Genomic DNA, 17,149 nt, shown 5'->3' with positions numbered 1-17,149 from the left:
ATTCGACGGCTCAGCTCTCCATAAATTGAGGAAAAAAAGGTAACCGATATCAAGTTGCAAAACCAAAACAAAGTCAACTACTGAAAAGTCAAAACCGCGACCAGCGAGAGTTTGTCCCCAAATCAAACAAGGAAAGAGGAGAGAATCTTTTGGGGGCAATGGTGTTCAGCAGCGCGGCTATGATGGCGGTGGCTGACGTTTCCGCCGACACGTGGCAGAGAATGAGGAGGGTTCCGTCGTCGGAGATGTTGAATACCAATCAGCTTCTTGAGGTGGCTTGTTGCTTCCCTCTTGGTCATCTCGTTCTCTGTCTATGGGACTTTCTCTGCTCCCCGATACCTGATTCTTACGACGACACTTTATCTTCTTCTTCTTCTGATGATGATGCTGACTACGAAGATATGCTTGCTTTTGATCATAACAGTTATGCTGCTGATCATCATCATATGTCGTCTTCATCGTCTACCTTGGATTTGGATGATTATTACTATTACTCGCACTCAGATTAATTAAAGTAGCTGACCTCTGCTTTTTTTTTTTTTTTCAGTTTCTGATTCTTTTGTTATTGCCCTGGCTTTAGCTAATTAGGTATATTGTTCTGATGATTTAGGTTAATCATCTTAATTTGTTGTTTTTGGATACACTGTAAATTTAGTCTTGGATATTTAGTCACAAAATCAGATATTATACGAAAATAAACAGATCTTTTCTCCTTATGATTCGATTTCGTTCTTTGAGCTAAAGTAACTTATGTTGTTCATATTGAGGATTATAATGTTTATGTTATGGAAAAATAGCATTTTCATTATCCATACTGTTGCCTTTTCTTTTTTCTTTCGTAATTGTCTTGTATTTGAGCAAAAACACTCTCCAAACTACTGGATCTTGTGCCAAGAGAATTGGCGAATCTGTTTTTGATTTTAGGTACATGAAGAAGAAGATATGTCTCTTCTGTTTCTTGAAAGCTGAATCTGCTGAGTTTAGGTTGTGGTCAATTAGATTACACCTCCCAGACTCTTTTTAACACTCCTTTGGAATTGGATCACAGTTTCAGTTGATATATGGGTTTATAAAAATTTCAGCTTATTGATTTTCCTGATTCTCCTTATGTATAGGCCGTGCTTTACTGGGCTGGAATGGTGCGCTGTTGGGATATAGGAATCAAGTCTTAGTATTCAGTTTCTATTTTAAAATGGGATTGGCTTCGCATAGGTCTTTTTTTTCTTTATTAAAATCTATAAGATTTCGTTTTCGCTCTTTAGTTTGGATGTGTTCTGATGCCACTATAATTACATTGCATGGCATTTTCTGAAATATAGAGGAACAAGTCAAAATTGGATTCAAGGCTTCTCTTACTCGTGATTCTAACTAAAAAAAGAACAAAGTGAGAAGTCACATGTCTCCATGTATTATTCCACCAAAAGACAAAATGCATACATACAGATTCACACGTTTATGTTATATGAGTTTATAAAAATTTCGTCCACATATATTAGTCTTGTGGATATTCGTATGATGACATACTACCATGATATGGAATAGGGATCGTTGGATTCATCGAATCTATGCATCGTCGTTATTTTTCACGTAATAAAAGAGTACTTTAAATTAATTTGAAAAGATTCGCATAATGAAGACAATAATGGATGGAGGAGACGATAAGAAAAGCTGGTGGCTCCACCTCCTTTCGAATAGTCATGAATCAAAGAAGGTCATATCATTATTATCAAATCTTGTACAATTGCTTTTTCTCCTCCTATCATCATACATATTATACATACCCTATCTCACAACGTTGTGGCTTTTTTTTTTTTTTTTTTGAGTAACTTTTGGTGGGTAGACTTTCGCTTTACCGAAAATTCCGGACTAAAATTATTTTATGTAATGTATGGGTGTGGTGCTTTACTTTACATGTATATTATATTCACACATATAGATAAATAACTGTATTGATTTAACTAAGAATGTCATTTCGGTTTATCTAAACTAAACCGCAGCTGTAACTGAGAATTAGGAAAATGCGCGCACATATATAAATGGACGAAAGGACCAATCACATATAAAGAGATATATAATAATAACAATGTTTTTTTTTTTGTAGAGAGAGCATAGCCATATATGTTTTCCAAGTGGTAGTATAACTTTGGTTCCATTTCAACTACTTTCCCTTCATCGGATCAACGATTCTAATGTTCATTTCCATTTTCACCCCTCTTTTGTGATCCGTGCGCTGTCTTTTTTTGTTTTTCAGCTCTTTCAAAGCATAGTTTTTCGTTGAATCTCCAGATGATCTTGTCTTTGTGCACTTGTCTTCTTTAATTGCTCCAAAAGTTGTTTATTTCCTTCTTCTAAAGTGTTGATAAATGATGTTGTTTGATCAACAAGTTTTCTTTTATTTTTGGATTTCTTGATCCCCATTGGTCGTGGAGAGGGAGATCCGCTAGTAAGCTCGTCGGTATCATCTAAGTTTAAAGAAAATGAAGACAAACCTGGAGATGCTTGTGTAGGAGAATCAATGGAATTTCCAGACTCGAACGATGTATACTCGGCACGAGATGGGATTAATATGCGTTTAGGATCGGCACCATCTTTAAACTTTTCAAAGTTTTTAATAATATTCCAAACATGTTCAAATTTCCAACTTGTTTTGAACTTTGAATCTTCTTGTAGCATTAGTTTGGCTTGACTGAATTGCATATCAATAAAAAACAAAAATGTTACTATTCAAAAAGTAGGAATACAATTCCTCTACAAATCAAAAATAAAACATAGCCTTAAATTTCTTATGTTTTTATGATTTTATGTAATTTTTTATTTAATAAATATTTTAATTTTATTAAATTCGTAAATTATAAATATTTTAGATAAAATAAAAATAAATGGGTTATTTTGTAACTTCTAAAAGTTATAGGTTATTAAAAGTAAAAGAAAAATAGAATCTATTAGGAATATTCTTTTTTGGAGTCAAAAATAGAGTCATACATTGGAGCAAAATACAACTCCATTTTGGAGTAAAAAATGGAGATTTACATTGGAGATGGTCTTACTAGCTAATTTACTACTATAATCTGCTGTCAACTTATTCAATGCGTGACCCACATCTGATTATCGTGGAGTTAACGACATTAATGGGAGTTTTGATGCAGTGTATTTTGCATTTTCGCTATCATATGTTCAAAACTCTATGATGTTTTTGTTACAAGTAAATGTTTACAATTCCTAGCGAAATTTTGTTTACATCAGTGAATTCTACTAATGTTACCATCTCCTGGGTTCAGATGGAGTTTTTAGATACTTTTACTAATTAAAATAAATGAAAAATGCAAAAAGTTCTACAAACTCGATCTCTAAAACTCTTATATAACAACTTTATTTAAGGGAGGTTCATAAAAATGTGGCACACTTTCATTCGTTAATTGTTTTTTGAGACACTCTCTCTCCTTCTTTCCTCTTCTCTTTTCATTTTTAAATATTTTGTTTTTTATGGAGATTTTCCCTTTTCTCTCTCCTCTAAAAATTTATTATTAAAATAATTTTTTAGAACCTATAGTGGAACACAGCGATGGACATGCTGTTATACTACTACTATCATTTCTCTACGAGAGATAGGCTGGAACGGAGCCGGATATCCGGACTTTTCAAGATATCCGGATCCGGATCCGGTTACACCGGATAATCAGTTTTATTATCCTGATCCGGATATGAAAACTCCGGATATCTGGAGACCGAATATCCGGTTTGAACCGAATATTTGCGGATATCTGGTCGGATATCCAGTTTCGTTGATTTAAAAAAAAGTTTAAGTTTTAAAAATTATAATAAGATAACATAGATAATTAAAATGTATCATCATAACAACTTACAAATAGCAAAAACTAAAAAACATTCAAGTAGCATTCAAATAGCATAAAGTTTAAAAATTTACATAACAAAAGAGAAAATAGTAATAGAAAAGTTAATTTATCTCATGTCCATATGCTATCCATGTTTATGTTCTTGTCTCACAAACTAAAATAGAAAATTATCACACAATATGAATTTTAATCATTTGTAAAAGAGTTAAACCAAAAACAATTTTAAAATTAACTTTTAAAAATGAATAAATATTACTAAAAATAAATAAATATTTAACAAACGGATAACAGATATCTGGTTTCAAAATTTTCTATTATCCGGATCCGTATCCAAAATAAACGAATACTTAATTTCACTATCCGGATCCGGATTCGAACTACACGGATATTCGATTTTTACGGATCAGATAAGATTGGATACCGGATCGGATACCGGATATCGGATAATTATTTCAGCCCTAACGAGAGAGATATATATTTATCTTTATTTTTTTTTGAAATTTAAATTTGTTTTTACCGAGAGGGGCAAAACGGGGAACTTCAGTAGATTAATGTGGAGGAGAGCCACAGGTTCCATTCGAACTACAAACACCACGTGACAGAGCAATACTCAAAAGGTAGAGCAATTTCAAAAGGCAAAATTAAAAAAATATATCTAATTTACTTTACTTTGGGAATAACATTTTTATAATCTAATTTATAGTTCACGTAGTCAAAGATAACAGAACCACCACCTACACTGTTTAAATCTTTTATTCACCTTTCGTGTTCCATATTAGTTTGTGTGAATCTCCGCGAAAGCGAGAACTTCTTTTGTCTTTTGTCTTCTTTTTTTCTTCAAGTTTTTTTGGGATATTGCGACAATGGGAGCTGTGCATTTTAAGTTGGATAGAGGTTTGTTAGTGTGTTTATGGCTGTTGGGGATTATCTCGCTATCATGCGCAGCGAGGCATGGCGCTTCAAGACAGAAGTTTGAAGTGAAGAAGCACTTGAATAGGCTCAACAAATCTCCTGTTAAGACCATTCAGGTTCAAAAATCTCATCTTTACTTCTTCGTGTTGTCTCTCCTACTCCAAGATTTTTTCATCTACTTTTCTTTTTGTATGCTAATTGGCACGAAAGTGAATGATTCTCTCATTCTGTAGTTACACCAGAGTGATTTTTAAGTACTTTCTATCAGTTAATGCTGGATAAATCAGTTTTCCTGAAGAGATTTCCTCTATAATAGTTCGAAATTCTCTCATTCAACGTTTTCTTATTTGTGGTTGAACAGAGCCCAGATGGAGATATAATTGACTGTGTTCCTATCTCAAAGCAGCCAGCTTTCGACCACCCTTTCCTCAAAGATCACAAGATTCAGGTTTTTTCAGAGGATTAATACTAATGATTTAGATAAAATTTTCTAGTGCTCAAGTTTTGGCTAGTACTGATATTTGTTTACTTTGTGTGCTCAGATGAGGCCTAATTACCACCCTGAAGGGCTATTTGATGACAATAAAGTATCTGCAATATCAAAGGAGAAAGAAACGCATATTCCTCAGTTGTGGCACCGGTATGGCAAATGTCCTCAAGGAACCATTCCGATGAGGAGGACAAAGGAGGATGATGTGTTGAGAGCTAGTTCAGTTAAAAGATACGGCAAGAAGAAACATAGAACCGTTCCTATTCCTAAATCTGCGGAACCTGACCTCATTAACCAAAATGGTCATCAGGTGAGTGAAATCAGAAATGTTTCCTTTGTTTTGACATATAACTTTTTTTGTAGCTTTGTTTGGTCTGAGACATCTTTTTTTGGTTCTATGTTTTGGTTTCTTGAACTCTTGAATGAGAATAGCACGCCATAGCTTATGTGGAAGGAGATAAGTACTATGGAGCTAAGGCGACTTTAAACGTGTGGGAGCCAAAGATACAGCACACAAACGAATTCAGCTTGTCGCAGATATGGCTTTTGGGTGGTTCCTTTGGACAAGATCTTAACAGCATTGAAGCTGGTTGGCAGGTAAGACACTGTCATTTGGAGATTGATTCTAGAGATGATTTTTTTGTGTAATTCATTGCATGATTTGTGGTGCTCTCTGAAGACTCTTCACTCATAATACAAGAGTCTTCACTTATGGAGACTATAATACAAGACTCTTCACTTATATAGGTGAGCCCGGATCTATATGGAGACAATAATACAAGACTCTTCACTTACTGGACTGTAAGACTTTTAAAACTCCTACTGAATTGAACTATTTGTGGTATAATATACAATGATGTTTTATGTTGCTCAAAATTTCTACTTGCAGAGTGATGCCTATCAAGCTACTGGTTGCTACAATCTTCTTTGCTCAGGGTTTATTCAGATCAACAGTGACATAGCAATGGGAGCAAGCATCTCACCAGTCTCTGGATATCGTAATTCCCAGTACGATATCAGTATCCTAATCTGGAAGGTACTTAAATTATGACACACCTGAAACCCTTTTGTAAACTAAAACCGAGGCTGAGAAATGTGTGTATGTTTTTGACTTGTCACAGGATCCTAAGGAGGGACATTGGTGGATGCAGTATGGGAATGGGTACGTTTTGGGGTATTGGCCATCGTTTCTCTTCTCCTACCTAACAGAGAGTGCATCGATGATCGAATGGGGAGGGGAAGTTGTGGACTCGCAATCAAATGGGCACCACACTTGGACACAGATGGGAAGCGGTCACTTCCCTGAAGAAGGTTTCAGCAAAGCAAGTTACTTTAGGAACATTCAAGTCGTTGATGGATCTAACAACCTTAAAGCACCAAAAAGACTCGGGACATTCACTGAGAAATCCAACTGTTATGATGTTCAGACAGGAATCAATGATGACTGGGGACATTTCTTCTACTACGGTGGTCCTGGCAAGAACAAGAACTGCCCATAACTCAAGCATGTGTTAGTGTCTACTTTCTCTTTCAGTCTTGTAAAATTTCCTCCTCATTGGATAGTATTAGGCTGTAGTAATTAGTGATGTATTGTGTAAGCTCTCTCTAGGTGATGGGAAGTTTTGAGGGTTGTCTGATTTTTAACTTTGTATTAAAGTGTTAGTAGTAGTAGTACTCTCCATGTAAGTAGATGGGGGACAAACGAAGGTGTGTGCCCCCTCAAGTTTCTTAAAAGCTCAGAGAAACTTTGGGACCCTTTAAGTATATTTCTACATTGTCTCTTACTTGTATTCTGAGATGTTTCTCTTTTGAAAGAGTTACTAATTTCAATTACTATATGATTGTGGATTTTTCCTAGCTACGCACTAAGAGTCTAAGACGACACATCACAAGAGAGAGCGCAAAAGTTTCAGCCTTTTTGTAGACAAAACAAGATACCTCAATCAGTGGTTTCTGTTTACGATCACGTAATCTTCTGGTTTATATTGTCATCTTAAGAAAAAAAAGTTTAACTCTTTTTGAATACATAGATAGAAAGATGACTCAAATTCATTCCCTTAATTTTCCACACTTGTAAGTTGTAAATGGAATTCCACTTCACACCCACAATCGAATTTAGTGCATCAGACAGTATTTTCAACTTTTGGCTAAATATGCTTATGTCGTCGGCTCTATTTTATTTACACATGGGTAATGGGTTTACAAAAGCCCAATATTATTCCTTAAACTCTGGCCTCTGAAGCTTTATATCTAATTATCCATTAGTAAATTCTTCGTTAGTCGTTTGTTTCCAATTTCTGTGGTTTTTTGTGGGTAGAATTAGTTGAATGTTGACAGACAATTGTACATCAGTAATGTATAAATGTAACCACAAATAGTGGATAAAGTAATATATACTAGATTATATATGATAAGTTCAAACAAATAGCTAGTTATCAAGCTTACTACTGTATTTAATTAGGTTACTTTCTTGAATTCCTGTTGGTTCTTCTTTCAGCCTCTTGAAACATCTGCAATGAAAACATCGAAATATATAGCAAATATATGGCGAACAACTACTAGTTATCTTATAGTACTGCGAAGATTTCAAACATTTAAAACTAACTTAAATTGAGCTACAAATGGAGAAAAAATAACGTTTCAGGTGCATCACGAAATATCATTTGTAAAAGCTAAAAAAATTGTCCGATCGATAAGGTAATATGGTATCTATGGACATTAGACACGTTCGCCAACAAGGTATCCAAAGTCAATTCTTTATTTTTGGGTCAATCACGGGATCCAAGTCTAAAATCTTCCAAATAGTAAAATCGACAAGATGATAAAGTTCACTTAACAAAGATAATTGGAAAAGGGTATTAAAACAAAAACAAAAAAAAAGACAGTCGGAAAAAGCAATAAAAATGTAAACACTTTTTTTTTACATAATTAAATTCAAATACCTTAACGTTCCAATTTCAAAGTAAAAGTGAACGAAAACATTGTGGTCATAGACTCATAGGCCCAGTGGTCGCTAAAGTTTTTATATTTGACACTTTTAAAAATGAAAATAAGATTTCAAAATAACGAATTATATTTTCAAAGAAATTTTTCGAGGTCACTTGTTCTAACAAAAAACAAATACATATATAGAGGACGAATTTTTCCAATATTTTCAAATAATTTGAAACAATTTGACAATTGACCTTTTGTAACCATTTTTATTTTAAAACTCAATATGTGAGTTAAATTTTGCTTTATTTAGTTTGGATTGTTTGATTTTCCAAGAGCGCCAAGACTTGTCTTTAATTAATATGATGTCCGTATCTAAATATAAAGGATCGTTCCTCACAAAACAAAATAGAAAGCTTAAAAACCAATATTCATGAAATGGAGGAACTATATAGGTTTCATGAGTTTTCATATAGTATAAATGTTTTCAGGCAATGAAAAAGAGAAAAAGAACAACTCGTTTTGTTTTGGAACTGGGGAAGAAACAACAATTAGTTTCATTGGTTGGGGCCACATTATAGTGCAATCTCATGCTTATAATAATGCATGTTTGGTATTCAATCTTTTCGGCTAGTTTCTTTATTGTATAACGAAACCAAATAGTACTCTTTCTGTTCAGTTCAGAATTATTTGATGTTTTAGAAGGTTTTTTTGTTCAGAATTATTTGATGTTTTCACTTTTCAATGCAAAATTTAATGAATTTTTATAGTTTTTGACCTTTTATATTCTGCAGATTGTCTTCTTATTGGCTGAATGATATTTAAATAAATTATAAATAATATTTTTAATATAGGAAAAATAAAAATTAAATGAATCCTTAAACTGTGTGCAAAAAACCTTAAACATCAAATAATTCTGAACATAAATAGTATAGTATTATTAAAAAGCTTTTCAATGTTAAAACAAATAAATGGCCGACATAAAAAAATTAAACAGGTGTGAAAAAAAGATCTTGGTAACGGGGATGGTTGGTCATTTTCATAGTTTGGTGTGATATGAAATTATGAACGTTGGGGCAAGAATTATCATCATTAGTTTCAACGAAACCCTAATGGCTAAAACGGCTAATTGATCCTTTAGTTACGCAATCACCTTTAGAATTCTGTCAGAAATTACAAAATTGACAAGGAAAAAACATAAGAAATTAAATTATAACTAATCAAGTTAAGTCCCATCTTTTGAATTCCTGAATTTCATCTCAATCTAGCCATATAGGTATTGAGTGTTCATTAGATACACGAACCATGCGTCAAAATAAGTTACGCATGTTGATTAAACTATGTTCTTTCAGAAAAGGCTAATTTTAAAATGTGGAGATCATACATATATTGTAATCCAAAGCTCGATATACAATGTACTTATAGAAGTAATAATTAAGAATAGAAAAAGCATTAGATGTTTTTTTTAACGTAGACTTAACCATCTGTATTTCAACCATATTATAAGAAGAATCGAATCTGAGTTAAGGTTAATGTCATTTACATCTTCTAGAATCTAAAACCTCTAAAATAAAATATCCCCACGAAGGTGCAATACAATTTACGTATGTTCAAAGCAATATTTTGGTCTAATCTACCGTATGAATTAGAACAAGATGTTTACTATAAACCAAAATGATAATATAAAATAAGAAACTTTAGTAAATATGAAATGAGTGGTGAGGTTGTAAAGAAGGAACAGAGTGGTTGAGAAAGACAACAATATAGTTTGGGCCAAGAGACAGCCAATCTCCGCCAGCTGTTCAAACTCTTTGGACAACCTGTTTTGTTTCTTTCTTGTTCACGAATAATACTCTCAATTTACATTCACATTCACATATCAACAAATATACTTTCAAAATGTGCTTTTTTAGCTAGCGATAATATTTACGCAGATTAATTAGCTATGAGTTTTTCAGAAACTAGGTTGTGTATATACTAAAAAATAGAAACACAATAAAAGACTGGATTTATCTTAGTCTGAATTTTAAAATATTTAATTTCGTTGTAATATAATTATAGCCATTGTATACGACTACGTACTGCGTTTTTTTTTTTAAGTTGTATTAATTTGTGTTGCTGTAATTCGGGTACCTTTTCCTTTACTAAAAAGTTAAGTAAACTAAAATATTTCATAGAGCTGTCTCTAGAAACAACATTCTCACATCTGGCTTATAAATACACCTTTCAAAACCACAAGGACACCACAACTCATTATCGCACCAATAACATAACACCTCACAAATAATCTTATATATTGACTAAATTTCTTCCAAGTGCAAAAGAGGAGAGAGATGGAGTCAATGAAGATGAAGCTCATGGTGGTGTTGATGGTAGCTATTGTGGCTTTCTCCGCCGTAGGAAAGGCGGCCGCTCAGATGTCAGAGGCTCCGGCTCCAAGCCCTACTTCCGATGCTGCTATGTTCGTTCCGGCATTGTTTGCATCTGTTGCTGCTTTGGCTTCTGGGTTTCTCTTCTAAACCAATCTCTACATTTCATAGAGTTAGGGTTATTTACTTGTTTTAATTTGCCATTACATCGGTTTATTTACATTGCATGAGTTTTTTTTTGTTATTGTTTCTTATATTTGGACTACTATATATATTAAGTTAACCTTCGGGTTTTGATGTAATTGCATGAGTGTTTGTGTGAATACGTTTCATATATATATGCATATGGGATATTGGGATTCATTAATTTGTTGAGAAAAATCATCACATGCAAGATATCTAAGTCCATACAAGATACAAAATGATGTAACGACCTCACATCTTTGAGTGGTATAATAAATGATTCGATGAGCTGTGAAATTTCGGAAAGGTTTTGGTACCTTTGGAAATAGCTGCAGTGATTTCTTTTACAAAGAAATCAACATCATGTTGTTATGGCCTCGAAGTTACCCAATAACATTCTAGTGAAATCACTTTTCAACAACAACAAAATAAAACAAGAGAAATACTGTGGGCGACAATAAACTCCAAACAGAGGCAACAAGGAAAAGATCTCTTGCCTGGCAAACCTTAATTGCATCAAATTTGCATTAAAAATCAAAGGTGGGATCGAAAATATTAAGCTGAAAATAGTCCTAGACACTAGTCAATACTGATATTCATAAACGTAAACTGAACCTATCGGCTAACGGATTAACTTTACACTAGCGAAGTTTCAGACCAACCTAACAAAAACCACCCACTAATTAACTAGTAGAATAAACAAAAGGTCTATATTATTTTGGAGTATGGGATGGTATCAGACAATAACATGTTAAGCCATGTGAGTTGCATAGTAGAAGCAATGGGACCATACGTCAATACCTTTTTTTTTTTTTTTTGTAGTTCATGCTTTTGTCTTTGGAGGAATACCCTTAAAGCTTTTGTAAGTGGCCGCCACTTTTTTGGTTTGATTAATAATATTTTGCTTTTGTTCCTCCTTCTTTCCAGAATGTTCTCCATATATATTCATAAAAAGAAAATTTCTACACATTCATCTTTTACTAACAATGGATGATGACACAGAGTGTTGATGGAAATCAATCCTCATAAGCAAAAAGCTAAAGATGAATACAACTTTTCTTTTGATTGGCTGAATATAACTTACCACAGAAGAAGCTTGGAGCAGCTATGGCCTTATCTAGCTCTCAATTATTTTCTCTCTTTTTTTTTTGTTTTTCTTTTGTCACGAATGGCATAACAATATCTTTAATTATCTCTAGATAAAACCAAAATTTAGTCCTCAAGTGTTTCAAACTTAATTATTTTGCGTTTACAATCGGCAGACACAAATGAAGGTGTCATTTGTGTTTATTTTTTCAATTAGGTTTATAATTAAGTGGAAATCGTTACATTAGCGGAGATGTTGTTCCGGACATATATTTTTGGCTTTGCCGTTCGAACATATCAACCAACATGCAGTAACCTTTTTCTGATACATCTAAACATACCATATCACTTGGCACAATGTCTTAATTCAAAAACGTCTAAGGATTTTTCTCACGTTTAGACTTTAGACTCTGGCCCAGAAGTAAAGGCCCAAGGCCCATCGCATTGAGTAAACGACGTGGAGACCTAACGCGAGACTTATAAATACGGTGTTCCTTAGCAAACCCTAATTGAGAGCTGTTTCTTCTTCTTCCTTTGATTCAATTAATTTCGTTTGAATTGTTTTGATTTTTGTTGGCTAAACTGTGGAACAATGGGTGCAGTGATGATGGGTTTATAAATCTCGTTAATCTGAAATTTTTATTGAGGAGAAATACTTCCCAACCATTCATAAAAAAATCTGAGCACCTTCTCTTTAATTGTTTTTGTTTTCTGAATGTTCGGCATTGACGATGTTTTAATAATTCTCTAAGGTCTGTAGTTTGATTTCTTTTTTCTTATAAATTGAGATTTTTTTCGTGATTTTTTTAGTTGGATCGCACATAGTTCTTCTTCGAAGCTATTAGATTCATTCTAAGTGAAGTTTCGAGGATTTTATTTGTGCGTAAATCAAAACAAAGGAAGATCCTATCTGCTTGAGTAGTCTCTGTTATGTGTTAACTGTAGAGATACGCTCCAATGTTATAGGATCACATTTATTTTGGCAAAACTTATCTGTTATTTGTGTCATTTGTATCTTCCCGGTTTTTTTGTTATATCGTTTTTTTCCCCGGCTTATATGTTGTTTAGTCGTTAAACATGGAATTGTGCGCAAATTTTTGAAGTTTCAACATCTGTGTCCCTGGCCTTTGGCTCAAAAATCATGAAGTTTCCTCCTTGTTGAAAGTTCGGCTATGAGTGGAGAATTCAATGCTTATCACGCATTGATATGGAGTTTTTTTTAGAAGACTATATGAGCAATGAGATAATGCATGAGCTTCAATTGGACCTTCATCTCTGAAAATTATATTCAGCAAAGCAAATGATCTATACCAAGAAGTTAAAAGAGTGTGGAATCAAGCTCAAGGAATTATATGGTATAAGCTTATATTCAGCAAAGCAAATGATCTATACCAACAACTCGTAAAATTTTATCTAACGGTGTGGAATCAAGCTTAAGGAATTATCGTATAATCTCAAGATCGAGTTTATATATCCAAGTGTGTAAACGTCGTGAAAAAAACACTTGGTATTCAGAGGATCCGAAGTAATGGAAGTTGAAATCAAAGTATCAATAAACTAAAGTCTTAAAAAAATTTACTAAGTTGAATCAATATATTACAAAAGCCCGAAGTGTTGGGGGACTTGGAAGAAAAAAAATACAAGAGACCCACACTACAGAACCCAACAATTAAAAATCTTTTTAAGTTTCAAACAAACATTTGGTAAATGAAAAGGAAGAAGAAGATATACACTTTGGGGGGTGAATTCTTCTTGGAAAAATGGGAGTAAATGTACAACAGAACCCAAGGGATATAATTTTTGTTGTGGGACTCGCTCACAAGACTGTGTTGATGTGAAGTGCTTTGAGGAGAGATGTTGCCATCTGCTTCACCAGAACTTGGCCTCCTGAACGTTGTCCATCACGTCGTTCTTCTATCAGATTCTGCAGTTTTTGAGGGAGGTCGTTCTCTACGATCAGCTGTTTTGGCTTTGGATGGTGCTCGTAAACAGCCTGTTTCAGAGCACGCCAAACACTTAACACCCAGAAAAAAAATAATACGACAAGCAAGAACTTGGATGATATTTTGAGGATTCACGAACCTTGATGAGTTTCAGGAGATTAAGTCGAGCAATTGCATCTTGGTGGTCTAGCCTTGAAATAAGCAACGGAGTCAATCCATTTACAGCTAACGTCTTGTTGATCCGAGATGATTTCCTGGATTTAAGGATGAGAATGATTAGACTAAAAGAAACTTTAGCTTTATTTGTCTCGTATCAGAACACTTTTGGAAAGATCTATTATAAAGAGGGGAGATACATACGTAATAATCTTCAAGAACGGCTCCAATATGTGAACAAAGTGTCTCTCTGGGCAGCTCTGGAAGAAGTTAACTAATTTCTGAATTGCATCATTCTTGAGCAACGCCTGCTCCACCTTGTGGTTGTTGTCATTGTCTTGAGCCAAGCAAACAGCAATTGAATCTAAGGCTATCACGGACCAGTATTCATCATCCAGCAAACTCAGGTAAACATCCAGACCGCCGTGTGCTCTTAGCTGCTCTCTTGAATTCCGAGATGCATGAGCCATATCACATAGAAGTGGCAATGCATATTGTTTTAGAGGAGAATCCGACATGATGAAAAGCATCAGGTGCGGTATGATTCCGTTTTCAGCCGCTTGTTCCTGCCTCCTCTTGTTTATCTTGCACAGGTTGAATAGCGCACTAAGCACCTACAAAGATTTAAGGTTTAGTAATCCAAACTTCAGTCTTTCAAATAGCAGACTGGAAAACAATTTTTAACCAACAGATGAAAGCTATCTCTATGTAAGTCAAGAAGGTAACCTCGTGATGGATCTGATAAACAAGATTCCCATCTTTAAGCTCAAGGTTGGGGATCAAATGCTTAATTGCATCTGCACGCTGAAGATTCTCCAAGCAATTTGGATCAGTTGATAAATGATTGGTGCACTCCAGTATCTAGACAAATGAAAGGCAGTGTAAGCATGCGACCTCAAGATCCTCTAAACCACATATCCAAGCTCAGTCAGAGCGAAATAAGAAAATGAAACTTGAAAATATTCCCAAGTACCTTTAACAGAATAGGAGGTTCTACACGGTTGAACATCTGGAAAAGACGACTGAGTAAGCTTTGGCTGCACATGTATGATTTTACTGTTGTATCAGCTCGCGCAAATTCAAGAAGCAGATCAGCCACTTTCTCCAAGTATTCCCTTGCGACATCTGCACTCAGCGTAGAGACCATATGGGCAAGTAAACCAGATGATGTGGCACTTCCAGGTCTAGCATTTAGAACACCCGAACCTGATAGTACTCCAGATGCTGTCTGAGATGCAATCCCAGAGGTAGAAGCGGCTCCTTCAATAGCCACAACCTTCTTTGCCATTGTTTTACTGGGATATCTAGGCGTCGTATCAAGATTTCCATTTTCCTTTCCACGACCAGAAACCTCTGAAGAAACAATATAATGATAGGCGCAACCAAAAAGTCATATATGTGCCTACAATATGAACAGTCTTTGCTAAATACACAACTTCGAAATTTACCTGCAAATTCGGCCATCAGAAAATCTAGGTCTCCGTTGGTTTTCTTTTCGTTTGATCCATGCAAAAGAGGAAGTCTACTTTCATGTCTCTCTATGCCAGTAATGTGCTTTACATAATCCAGTTGACCAGAAAAATGTCTTGAAGGGGGTTCTTTCTCCAACAAGCTAAGCAAAGGTCGAACTTGTTCTGGCTGTGTAACAGGGATTCCATTAGAGGAACCCTCCGCCAGCTTCTGAAGCTTATCTGTCGATGTCCTATTGGCGGAGAGAGATAACCGATGCTGTTGTCTAACATCTTCTGTGCCGGACGTAGAGGCATCTACTGCAACACTGCTCAATCTAGGCCTATCACTATCTAGGTGCAAGGCATCTGGTTGATGGATATCTGATCTCTGAGAATTTGAAGTTGAAGCATGAGAAGGCTCTTCACCAACCCCATGCCTAGTTTTCAACACATCAGGCTGATCAATCACACTGAGTGAAGTCTCATGCTGACTAAAAATAGGATTGTTAGGGTCAAGTTGACCAGAGCGTGCACGTGGAGCTAGACCATCCATACTCAGTGGGCCCCCTGATATAGAAGCCAGTCGGGTTGCCTCATTCAAGCTATAAAGAGTGTTGATTAGCCTAAGAAGAATTCCATTCTTTGCAGCTATACGGCAGAAATCATTTCTCGGGGTGGACTTTTTGAGTTTGAATACCTGCCACATCCCATCAATAGCTAAATGGACCATCTCCCTGAACAGAAAAGCTCAAATCAGTAGAATTTAGTAGCCCTTAAAAAACGAAAAGGACCAAAATTGATGTACAATAAAGAGCTAAATGAAGAAAATGGCCAGCTATTGAGCAATGTATCCGCCGTTTTCAGTAGAGCACGAACACACCACAAATTAGGCAGGAGACAGATTCAAATACGAAATCAGATGCTGCTGGAACTTCTAATAAACGTAGGCATCACCGAGTATGGAAAAATTCCAAGTCCTTATGATGAAACACTCGATAAATCTCACATTAATTTCTGCACTTGATATGTCCAAACACCACAAGAAGATGGTAGGCAGTACCCACCTGTATTTGGCATAATCTGCTTCAAGAAATCCAACCAATACTGGTATTCCACGGCAAGCTATGAACATTTGCAACGTTAAGGAGCTGTGAAGAAGGTAGCAAATCAATTCTATGACTTCCAGAAAAAAATAAGAAGCAAAGTAATAAATATTTGATTACTATTATAACCTTGATTGACAAAGTTGCTGCAAGAAGTAAGCTGCTTCCTTACGAATTTCTCGAGAACGTTCCCTCTCAGGACCAGCAAAACTCATTACCACAGGAATCTGCCATTTTACTTGGAATAATCAATTTCATGGGATTCCACAAAACATCATGAAAATTTAAGTGATGGGATAAGGACACCATGGATTTAAATGCTGTTTGACATTTAAGATCGAAAATGGAGGACGCGAGCCTTTAATATAATAAATTGGCCAAATCCTCCCAAATACATAAAGTCAGCAACCAAATGGAAGGTAAAACTTACGAGGCCAACAAGACAAGCATTTTCCTGGAAGTCAGTGTTATCTTTAATAATTTCGTTTATCAGCTGCAGCACGGCACATACTACCTGAAAACACCAGAAAAGTCAGTTTTCACATCAAACTGACAACTACTGATTCTGAAGGAAAACAAAAAATTCTGCTTGACTACAAATAAACATACTCGAGATTTAGGAGTATCGAGTAGATCCATTAGAGGGAGGAAAAGCACCACCGGCGACTTAT

General features: G+C 35.1%; 4 protein-coding genes and 1 non-coding gene across 5 annotated transcripts in view; 4 read left to right on the top strand and 1 right to left on the bottom strand.

The window, feature by feature from the left end:
- The first annotated feature begins 158 nt into the window (after positions 1 to 158).
- Positions 159 to 531, top strand: LOC18025000. The gene has a single exon (XM_006407146.2). It carries the CDS (start codon positions 159 to 161, stop codon positions 507 to 509), a length of 351 nt encoding a protein of 116 aa, XP_006407209.2. The 3' UTR covers positions 510 to 531.
- Positions 532 to 4,597: 4,066 nt separating this feature from the next.
- LOC18025299 lies at positions 4,598 to 7,097 on the top strand. Its single transcript, XM_006407145.2, has 7 exons — positions 4,598 to 4,882; positions 5,128 to 5,214; positions 5,309 to 5,566; positions 5,689 to 5,853; positions 6,004 to 6,057; positions 6,146 to 6,292; positions 6,378 to 7,097. The coding sequence occupies exons 1-7, from the start codon at positions 4,718 to 4,720 to the stop codon at positions 6,753 to 6,755; spliced, it is 1,254 nt and encodes a 417-aa protein (XP_006407208.1). The 5' UTR covers positions 4,598 to 4,717; the 3' UTR covers positions 6,756 to 7,097.
- Positions 7,098 to 10,413: 3,316 nt separating this feature from the next.
- Positions 10,414 to 10,919, top strand: LOC112088984 (arabinogalactan peptide 12). Its single transcript, XM_024159681.1, has one exon. It carries the CDS (start codon positions 10,521 to 10,523, stop codon positions 10,704 to 10,706), a length of 186 nt encoding a protein of 61 aa, XP_024015449.1. The 5' UTR covers positions 10,414 to 10,520; the 3' UTR covers positions 10,707 to 10,919.
- A 1,503-nt stretch (positions 10,920 to 12,422) lies between these two features.
- LOC112089043 lies at positions 12,423 to 12,510 on the top strand. Its single transcript, XR_002900855.1, has one exon. It is a non-coding gene; the product is annotated as a small nucleolar RNA U30 (small nucleolar RNA).
- Positions 12,511 to 13,636: 1,126 nt separating this feature from the next.
- LOC18025295 (MAP3K epsilon protein kinase 1) overlaps positions 13,637 to 17,149 on the bottom strand; it is a 7,722-nt gene continuing 4,209 nt past the window's right edge. Inside the window, exons 13-22 of the mRNA XM_006407139.2 lie at positions 17,088 to 17,144; positions 16,909 to 16,992; positions 16,608 to 16,705; positions 16,440 to 16,523; positions 15,373 to 16,109; positions 14,898 to 15,277; positions 14,651 to 14,785; positions 14,129 to 14,538; positions 13,908 to 14,022; positions 13,637 to 13,818 (exon numbers count right to left, since the gene is read on the bottom strand). Coding sequence (XP_006407202.2) covers positions 13,642 to 13,818; positions 13,908 to 14,022; positions 14,129 to 14,538; positions 14,651 to 14,785; positions 14,898 to 15,277; positions 15,373 to 16,109; positions 16,440 to 16,523; positions 16,608 to 16,705; positions 16,909 to 16,992; positions 17,088 to 17,144 — 2,277 coding nt within the window. The 3' untranslated portion in view covers positions 13,637 to 13,641. The remainder of the gene's footprint in view (positions 13,819 to 13,907; positions 14,023 to 14,128; positions 14,539 to 14,650; positions 14,786 to 14,897; positions 15,278 to 15,372; positions 16,110 to 16,439; positions 16,524 to 16,607; positions 16,706 to 16,908; positions 16,993 to 17,087; positions 17,145 to 17,149) is intronic.

Source organism: Eutrema salsugineum, unplaced genomic scaffold (genome assembly GCF_000478725.1).
Source record: "Eutrema salsugineum unplaced genomic scaffold, Eutsalg1_0 scaffold_13, whole genome shotgun sequence".
NCBI classification, from domain to species: Eukaryota; Viridiplantae; Streptophyta; class Magnoliopsida; order Brassicales; family Brassicaceae; genus Eutrema; species Eutrema salsugineum.
This window is presented reverse-complemented; position numbering and strand designations above follow the sequence as displayed.

Bases quoted from the DNA above. Each gene is read 5' to 3' on its own strand.
- LOC18025000 (XM_006407146.2), top strand. From the start codon at position 159: ATGGTGTTCAGCAGCGCGGCTATGATGGCGGTGGCTGACGTTTCCGCC.
- LOC18025299 (XM_006407145.2), top strand. From the start codon at position 4,718: ATGGGAGCTGTGCATTTTAAGTTGGATAGAGGTTTGTTAGTGTGTTTA. The intron at 5,567-5,688 runs GTGAGTGAAATC...GAATGAGAATAG, and splicing joins TTAACCAAAATGGTCATCAG to CACGCCATAGCTTATGTGGA. The intron at 6,293-6,377 runs GTACTTAAATTA...GACTTGTCACAG, and splicing joins TCAGTATCCTAATCTGGAAG to GATCCTAAGGAGGGACATTG.
- LOC112088984 (XM_024159681.1), top strand. From the start codon at position 10,521: ATGGAGTCAATGAAGATGAAGCTCATGGTGGTGTTGATGGTAGCTATT.